The sequence below is a fragment of the Thamnophis elegans genome, chromosome Z (assembly GCF_009769535.1).
Source record: "Thamnophis elegans isolate rThaEle1 chromosome Z, rThaEle1.pri, whole genome shotgun sequence".
NCBI classification, from domain to species: Eukaryota; Metazoa; Chordata; class Lepidosauria; order Squamata; family Colubridae; genus Thamnophis; species Thamnophis elegans.
The window spans coordinates 158,833-167,541 of record NC_045558.1 but is presented as its reverse complement, the minus strand read 5'-3'; the positions used below and the strand labels follow the sequence as shown (position 1 = coordinate 167,541).

Sequence of the window (8,709 nt, the reverse complement as noted above, 5' to 3'; positions counted from 1 at the left end):
GCAGCTTTTCCCTGGCAGACGAGTCTCCCCACCCACGCGGCCCCCGAGTTGGGCTGAGCAGGCAGACAGACAGACAGGAGCCAAGATTCCAGAAATTCCCCTTTTATTGATGGGGGGTGTGAGGAGGGTTGGCTGGCATGAGAAGCGACCAAGGGAGCATCTGAGTTCAGGAGTGGCTGCAGGGAAGTGCTGGGCCTCCGTTCGGTTCCCCAGGAAGAGCCAAAAGCCAGGGATTGGATTGGACTTATTCGATTTGTATGCCGCCCTATTCCCGAGAGACTCAGGGCGCCTAAGGGGGGGGGGAAGGGGCTTCTCTCCGTGCCCCTCAGGCGGGGTTCTGCTCTTTGCCCGGCTCTTCGGGCGCAGGAGGGGTCTCTGCTTCCTCCACAGCCATGTAGTCCTTCCAGCCCCCCTGGGAGAAAAAGAAAGGTGGGTTGTGTGGCTTCCCCAGGACTGGTCAGTGGCCAGCAAACAGCCCCCCCCCGCTCCCCCCGCCATTTACTCCCGAGGGACTGTGGGGGCCGGAGGGGAGAACGGAGCACAGGCTGCTCTTCCTGAGCCTCTGTGGAGTCCCTGGAGCAAGGGTGTCAAACTCCATTTTGTTGAGGGTTGCATCAGGTTTGTGTTTGACCTGGGGGGGGGGGGGGGCATGGCCAGTTCGTCACAGAGGCTCCGTTTTTGGCCGCAACGGCCTCCTGCAGCCCTCTGCCAGCGACACCGGAGCCCAGGCAGCTGCGCTGATCCAAGCTCCGTTTTTGCTGGCAGAAGCACCACAGGCCGGTCCCTCCCTATCTCCAGGGTGGGGCAGATCTAAGCACCCCGTGAGCATTGAGTTTGACACCTGGAGTGAACAGCCGGGATGCTAAGCAGGTGCAGAACCCGGGGGCTCTGCGCCCTTCACCTGACCTACCCAGCAGGAGCGGCACAGGCGGAGCAGGCCGTATCCGAAGCAGAAGAGAGCGATGGCCAGAGCGGCGGAGTGCAGGATCAACAGGAGGATCTGGCTGCTGCTCCACATGTGCTGGGGAGGGAGGGGGGGTCTTGAATCAATAGGAGAAGGCGGAGAAACGGTTGGCCACACAACCACCCCCCCCCCCGCCCAGTCCACCGAAGTGCACCTGTGTACTCTCCACACCAGATGGGACTCAGACGGGCTCCTCAGTGGGGAGTGGGAGGGGGGAGTGCCCCTGTGTGAGGAGCAAAGGGCACCTCTTCCCAGGGACCAAATACCTGAAGCGTCCTGAGGACAGGTGAGCCCTGCCTGCCCCTCAGCCTGATATTCAGCACAGCCCAACAGAGAGGATTGTACTTTGAAGGTCCGGCCGTGGAATTGCCGTCTTCTACAGGGCGCCGCTGCCCGCCTCCCTCTCTGGGGAAGACACACTCACCAGGAACGCCCAGAGCGCCTCCTGGCACTCCCTGGCCCGCTCATGTTCCCTCTGGCTGTCGTACGAAGGGCTGGCTGTCAGTCCCCATGACTCGTAGCCCCGTTCCTCCGCTCTGTGTTTGCAGAGGCTCTCAACAAAGAGGGGTTGGTAAGTCAGCGATGGGAATTCCGCCAAGCCCAACGCGAAGGCCACGGAGCCCGCCACGACGCTGCCCAGGTTGAGGAAGGTGGCCAGGTGGACCTAAAAGGCAAGGCGAGGTACAGCTGAGAATGGGCACCGGGTACTTGTGCCAGGTCTGGACGGGACCCTCCCCACTTACCCAGTTGCCGCCATGTCGTGCGCCGACCACGGAGAAGGAGCCAGAGAGGATGAACTGGAGGAGGGAGGGAAGCAGACAGGTGAGGGGTGGTGTCTATCGGGGCCTCCCACCAGCAGGAAGCAAGCCCCCGACCCACTTCGTGGACTGGACTGACTCCTCGGGATGTCTGCAAGGCGGCCGTCCAGCCCCCCTCAAATGGACTGGACTCGTCCCCCCCACTGCTCACCAGGCTGCCCGTCCAGAAAGGGACTCCATTATCCAATACACGGCGGTAGTAGTAGTAGTCGATGTACGCGGGGTTCGGAGTTAAGCTGAGGATCACCCCGAGGCCGATGCACACGGCGCCAAGCAGGATCTGGGCTCCCTGAAGAGGGGGGAAAGGGGAGACCACAAGACACACAAGACGCTGGCAAGGCGGCAACGGGGACCCAGATGCCACGTGGGCTCCTACCTCAGCAGAAGCGGGGGGGGGGGGAGGAGCAGCCCTTTGGCTCAGCGTGCAAATCCATAAAGCGGCCAGATGTGCCAAGAGGGCAGAAGGGATCTTAAGGTTTAATTAAGGTTTAATTTTATTTATAGGCCGCCCAATCCCGAAGGATCTTAGGGGGCTACGAGGTTTCGTTCAACCAGATCTTGGGGGGGGGGGGGGCTTTGTGAGAACCAGGCTTGGGGGAGAGGCACCTCGGAGCATCTGCAGAGTTCGGAGAGCCAATCCCTCCAGGCTGGGCAAGGCCTGTCCCCCGTCCGATCCGGCTTCCCTAGGCCTGCAACACCCAGTCCCCAAATCCTTACCCCCAAGACCTTCTGCTCACCCCCGTGTGGGTGGCGGGCGGGGGGAGCGCCGGTGGCATCCTTGGCGGCTGCTTTGCGGCGACCCAGGGACGCCAGGCCCTTACACAGGTACGCCATGCCAGACTCCTGGCGGAGGGTGATGTTCACCACGGTGCCCCCGGAGCCCCCCAGGGCCGCCTCGGAGCCTGCGATCTTCAACACGGTGCCCGCCATGGCTCCCCTCGCTGCCTACAGCTGCTTTCTCCTGGCAGGGGGCGGTGGGGGGGAGGCTGGAATACTGGCAGCTGCTGGGCAGAGGAGGAAGTGGGCTAGGTGGAAAAGGCCGAGCGGATTAGGGCACTTTCTCAGCTGGGGGAGGGGGGTGTCCCACTGCCAAGACAGGGGAGCCCCTCGTGGGTTTCCTTGCGATCCCCGCCCCCTCCCCGCGTTCCCCCCGCTGGAAGCCCTCGGGGGCCTCTCTCGTGCCGAGATTGGGGGTCTTTTGAAGCGCTAACAGGCAGAGGAATGCGGGGCTACGGAGCCTCCCCCCCCCCGTGGCTCCCTGGGGCTCGAAAGGGGGGCGCCCTCCCCAGCATCCCTGCTGTGCCCTGCAGACGCCCCCCTGCCCCGCATGGCCGCCTCGGGCTTTCGTCTTTGGTCCCACGGCAGGTGAGCGACCGCCCCCCTCCCCCCTTCCTCCGAGTGGGGCGGCCGGGGGCTCCGTCTGCGCAGGGCCCGGACTTGGGGGGGGGGGGGGGGCGCTGCCCGAAGGAAAAGGGGGGGGGCTTCTTCCACGGCAGCGCAGCAGCTGCCAACCCCCCGCCCTGCCCCGCTCACCGCGCGCCGCTTGCGTGGCGTGGAGACGGTGCCGCGGCTCTCGTTCCTCGCCCCGAACTGCGATGCGGGGAAAACCAGGAAGCCCGTCGTTGGCCTCCTGGGCGGGGATGCGGAGGAGCGCCGCCTCGGCTCTGTTTTCTCCTCCTCCGGCCCCGCGCGGCCACTTTCGGGGAAAGGCTCTGCCCGCCTCCCACCCCCCCCCACCCCCACCTGGCGCGGGAGGGGGCTTCTCCGGAGTTGGGCTGGGAGGGGGAGGGGGAGGAGGGGGTTTGGGAAGCCCCCCACGGGGGATCCCGGCAAGGGGGCGCCCGCGCGGGACGAAGCCTTACGCGACAGGGAAAGTCCCGCCGCGGGAACCGGTCCTTGGCACCAAACAGCCGTCCGGAGCGGGAGGGGGCGGGGCGGGTCGGCAGAGGGTGCGGGGGGGGGGGGAAAGGCTCACGCGAAGGAGTCGGTCCCGCAGAGCGACCCGCGGAATGTCCGGGAATCGACCTCGCGCGCGGCTGCCAGCTGGGAAAGAGACGAGGGAACTCCAGGGGACTAGATCATCCCGGGCTTCTTCTGGCATCCTGGAGAGGCCGCTGCAGACGAGCTTCTCCTCCTCCTGGGCAGGATTCGACCCCTAAAATAGGGGTTTTATCCAGATAGTCCCCAACTTACAACACTTCCTTCAGCCACCATTCCAAGTTGCAAAGGCGCCCCAAAAAGTGGCTTTAGGACCCCTTTTCCTTTAGCTTTCTAGAGTCCCCAGGGTCATGCCATCAAAATTCAGATGCTGGGCCACCGACGGTCGCAGTGTCCCAGGGTCACAGGATCCCTCTTTCACCATGACCTTCTGACGGGTGAGGATTCACTTAACGACCGTGTGGCTGACTTAACAATCGCAGCAATTCTCATTTTTCCAATTTGACTCATACTTACAACGGTTGCCGTGCCCCCCACGGTCCCAGGTAAGTGAACCAGGGCGATTCACTTAACAACGGTGTGAAAGAAAAGTCGTAACACAGAACCAAAGGCCCTTAATACAAGGTCTCACTTAGCAACAGAAATGCAAGTTGTGATCTACATCCACCGGATAGTTCCCTTTAATGAGGGTAATCCTCGGTTTACGACCCCAACCCCGTTGCCGAGGGAGAGGTTTGTTAAGGGAGTTTTGTCCCATTGTACGAGTGTTCAGCCAATCACCGTTGGTGATGAGTTAGCCACGTGACAGAGGGGGTGGAGCCTCCCCATCCGGACTTGGCAAAAGGGAATAGCAGCGCTAACCCCGCGGCCGTCGTAAACACGAGTCTGTTGCTACGCGCAAGCGCAGGAGAGAAGCATGTCGTTTTGGTGAGAGGTTTTAAACCCTTTTTTCTATTGGAGGGAGAAGACCGTAAATTTGGAAGCTTAATTGAAAATAAGGCTGACTCGAGAGAAAAGCGGCGGATCCAAATTGGCCAATTGAAGTCTCCCCCCCCCCCACCCTTTTTCTTTTCTAACTTTCGGAAGCCAGGCTGGACTTTCCATTGCAATTCAACGTGGGTTGGCTTCATGCGCTTTATCTCATACTCTTAATCTTGGACCTTGTGGGGACACTGAATATATTTAAATCTTAATTGCTCTGAAGATTCTTTTTTCTCTCTCTCTTTTTTTAATTGTTGGCTACTTTTGTTATATTTCCGATTCTTAAAATAAAAAAAAGTCAAAATAGAGACGGGAAGAAATAAGCATTGAGAGTTGATACGATGAACACTGCCATCTAGTGGACCTGAAACGCTGTTACTGGAGAGAAGCGGTTCCCTTGAAGGGCTGAAAGGGGGCAGGAATACAGGTGTTTACACAGCTGTTTCCTGTGGACCTTTCAGTATCTGGAAACCTACTTTAGATTAAACAGAAGCGCCGAGGGAAAGCTCCGAGTGGCCTTGCAAAGGCTTTCATCGGAAAAAACAAGAGAGACTGAATTTATTTCTTCCAGCTTTGTGGCAGTTCTTATATTATCCTTGTATATTATCTTGCTGGGGAGGTGGTGATGTTTTTTTCTTCCTTGGCTGTTTGACTTCTTTTTTGAGGTTTTGAAGTACTTGATTCCTGATTTATTTATTTATTTATATTTTGTCTCTCTTTTCCTTTTGAAGATATTGGAGACAAATGGATGGCTTGCTTTAAAATTTGAGTAAATTGGACTGAAGACTTTTTTCTCTCCTCTCTTTTCTTTTGTTCTTTTACTTTTCTTTTTAAGTGAGAGATCTTCACTTTTTCCTCTTTCCTCTTTCTTTTTTCCTCTCCTTTAATTTTATTTATAATCTCGTATCTTCATAAACTGATGTTTAAATTTTTGTGATACTAACTGGACTAGAACATAAAAGAAAAAATTCAGAAGATGAATAGAAAAACAACACCTGCTGGTTTTACAACAAGGACCCCCCTCACCTGCAGGAGGACGAAGATCAATACAGTCAGATGCTTCAACAAGAAAAGGAGGAGGAGGAGATTGCCTTAGAGGCAATCATGCAAGCGATGCAGAAATTACAAGCAGCAATTGATAGCAAGAATGAAAAGTTAGATGCCATTGTAAAGAAGTTTGAGAGTATAGGAAAAAGAATGGAGACCCTAGAATACTTTGTTGAAAAATGACGGAATAACATTTGTGTTTGAATGCATGGTGTACAAGCACAACAATGAACATAAGCATACTCGATGGATGATTGGTGGGTTTATACATAATTGAAACTACTGATATATAAACAAACAGTTGGTAAATTCTTTGTAAAAATATTCAAATGAGATAAGTGATTACGTAAAGATATATTGTTATTAAATAGACAATCAAGAATGCAAGGGAATTAGGTTTCTTGAAAAGAAATATTAATCGTAATTGAATATATGTTGTACAATGAAAGTGAGGCACCTTGTTATATTAGATGGGAAATCTGTGATTCTATAGGTAATTGAAAATATGGATGCAAAAAACGCTTGTAACCAAACGACATGCTGTATGTAATGGATGAGAATTTTATGTTGTTTTTTATGTTTAAAAATAAAAAAATGGAAAAAAAGAACCAGAATTCAGCTGGAAGGGACCGTGGAGGTCATCCAGTCCACTCCCTGCTCAGGCAGGAGACCCTGTGGCATTCCCAACCAATGGCCGTCCAGTCTCGTCTTCAAAGCCTCCAGGGATGGAGCCCTCACAAGTTCTGGGGGCAAGCAGTTAAACCACGGTTAATGGTTCTCACTGTCAGGGCAATTCGCCTTAATTCTAGATTCTCTTCTTAATTAGTTTCCAGTTTCTTGCCTTGCCTTGTACAAAATGGAATATAGAATCAGAGTGGGAAGGGATCTCGGTGGTCATCCAGTCCAACCCCCTGCTCAGGAAGGAAGCCCTATTGTGTGGACCTAACGTGGCAGTTTATTGTATGGACCTAACAAATGTAGAACACATTCATTCAGAAGTTGATGGATGTTTTAGTGTTCCGGGTTTGCAGAAGAAAACCAGATACAAATGTAAGATGATGCAAAACAAGTTTTAGGTAATCTTAATTCTTAAGAAAGAAAAAATCCATGGATGGCTCAAAGCGTTTATTTATTGAGTTTAGGACTTGGGGCTCTGCAGTCCTCTGGCCAGGAAGGGGGAAGTGACTCAGAGCATGTAAGGCCCCCACACTACACCTGTCAGCAAAGACGTCTTTGACTTAAGGACAGGTCCCAAATCTCCCTCACCCTTTGAATCCAGACCACAAGGCCTTTTATGGACTTACCTTACTCAAAGCCAGTGCAAGCAACCATCTATTTTACCCCAAGCTATTCTTGCAATATTTACACCATTCAAAAACATCTCCAGCACAGCTGTCATCTGATCTAAGTGGGCTTCTACAGCATTAGAAATTAGACACCATAGTTAAGTCTCCTTAAAACTTTGGTAAGATTGCCTTTCAAAAGGTGGGGGCATTCAATCATTTATCCCATTATTAACTAGTGGGGGGGGGGTGAATGAGAATCAGGGGCAAAAGAATATGGGCCAGTTTCCATGCCCCTCTTCCTTTTCCCCAACTATCATAGAACCACAATTTCATAACTTCCTGTATTGGTACCAGAAGAGAAGCCAACCCTCTTTTTAAAAAACTGGTCTGCCTTGCAGAATGTTACTAAGGTGGTTCTTTACATCTAGAAATATCCTGAAAGGGGGGTGGGTGGGTTTCCAACGTAAGCCTTGTGTTCAACCATGCAAGTAATCCACCCACCTAGAAAGGGGGGGGGAGAGAAATATCCATGACTTAGGGTGGAGACAAGCACCCAAGAATCTTATTCATCAAAATGTATTAAACTTGTATGCAACCTAAACTTTGGAGGGCTCACATTAAAAAAAAGAGAGTGAAGCATAAAAAGACGAAGGGTTTTCCAATCCTTCTGCAGCTGAAAGTTGTCTCAAGGGATGTGTAAGTAGGGGGAAGAAACTAAGAAACCAACCAACCTCACCATCCGGAATGTCTGTGTAAACTTTCGATCCTCCAGGTCACTTTTGTCCCCCAAGTGCTTTTTCCAAAAGGCAACTGGACTGTTTTTTTCCCCCCTTGAAAAAAGGGCATCCAAGAAGCTTCTTCAGCTCTTCAGTGAGTCGAGGAAGCTTCTTGCAGGAGAAGCAAAAACTCTTCAAGGGGGGGGGGGGGAATCCAAGTCTGGTTGCCTTTTTGGAAAAAGCACTTTTAGTAGCATTTCTGTGTCAGTGCACAACATACCTACAATGAGGTTGGTTGAGCTCCCTCAAGGCAACCCCGACTCAAGGCAACTCAGTGTAGACCAAAAAAGAAAAAAAATATATCCCTGAGCCAGTGTTTTTCCACCACTGTGCCGTGACATGGTGTAAGGTGTGCCGTGGGAAAAACACCCTATATATAGTCAATATAGGCACAGAGTTAAATTTTTTTAACCTTTTCCTGAAAAAAGTCTGCCTTTGCACAAAAAAGGTTGAAAAACACTGCCCTGAGCCAATAAACCCCATCAACCCCCAGACCCCCCTGCAGCACCAGTGTGAACGTGTTGCGCCTTGTGCAAACCCCTCCTGGTCCTCCTCCTCCTCCTCCTCCGTGGCTGCTTCTCATTCAGGGCTCTGTTCTTTCGGGGCTGGCAGCCGGGACCAAGCGTGTCCCCGGGATGAGGCGGCTTCCCTTGGCCCGCCTTGCTCTTCCGAGGCTCCCCACCGTTCGCCCCTTGATCAACGCAGGGAGAGGCCGTGAGGGGCAGGAGGGCTTTCGGGCCAATCCCCAGTGGAGGCGGCTAGAACCGCGGTCGCCATGCCGGGGAAGCAGCCCCGCACAGCCCGAGGGCAGCTGGGCGACCCGCAGAGTCTCCCCGGGAGCCTCGGCTTGGAGTGTCCGGGCGCCGCCGGCCGCTCACCCCGCTAATCAGGGGCGACAG

General features: G+C 53.8%; 1 protein-coding gene and 1 long non-coding RNA gene across 5 annotated transcripts; one reads left to right on the top strand and one right to left on the bottom strand.

Moving 5' to 3' along the window:
* Window positions 1–86: 86 nt before the first annotated feature.
* Window positions 87–3,726, bottom strand: LOC116522931. Of its 4 annotated transcripts, none has more exons than XM_032238049.1 (7): window positions 3,645–3,726; window positions 2,500–2,783; window positions 1,934–2,071; window positions 1,708–1,761; window positions 1,389–1,628; window positions 911–1,021; window positions 87–412 (listed from the first exon to the last, which is right to left on the bottom strand). In XM_032238049.1, exons 2-7 carry the CDS (start codon window positions 2,710–2,712, stop codon window positions 326–328), a joined length of 843 nt encoding a protein of 280 aa, XP_032093940.1. In that variant the 5' UTR covers window positions 2,713–2,783; window positions 3,645–3,726; the 3' UTR covers window positions 87–325. The 4 variants fall into 4 exon arrangements, with proteins under 4 accessions (XP_032093940.1, XP_032093937.1, XP_032093938.1 ...); XM_032238046.1 differs by lacking the exon at window positions 3,645–3,726 and adding an exon at window positions 3,316–3,638 and having other exon boundaries at window positions 2,500–2,807; XM_032238047.1 differs by lacking the exon at window positions 3,645–3,726 and adding an exon at window positions 3,316–3,638 and having other exon boundaries at window positions 2,500–2,786.
* Window positions 3,727–3,773: 47 nt separating this feature from the next.
* On the top strand, window positions 3,774–5,920 carry LOC116522933. Its single transcript, XR_004257014.1, has 2 exons — window positions 3,774–4,265; window positions 4,681–5,920. It is a non-coding gene; the product is annotated as an uncharacterized LOC116522933 (long non-coding RNA).
* The last annotated feature ends 2,789 nt before the right edge of the window (window positions 5,921–8,709 follow it).

Excerpts from the sequence above, each read along its gene's own strand:
- LOC116522931 (XM_032238049.1), bottom strand. The coding sequence starts at position 2,712 with ATGGCGGGCACCGTGTTGAAGATCGCAGGCTCCGAGGCGGCCCTGGGG. Across the intron at positions 1,762-1,933 it reads CTTTCTGGACGGGCAGCCTG|TTCATCCTCTCTGGCTCCTT; the intron begins GTGAGCAGTGGG and ends TCCCTCCTCCAG. Across the intron at positions 1,022-1,388 it reads AGGCGCTCTGGGCGTTCCTG|CACATGTGGAGCAGCAGCCA; the intron begins GTGAGTGTGTCT and ends CTCCCTCCCCAG.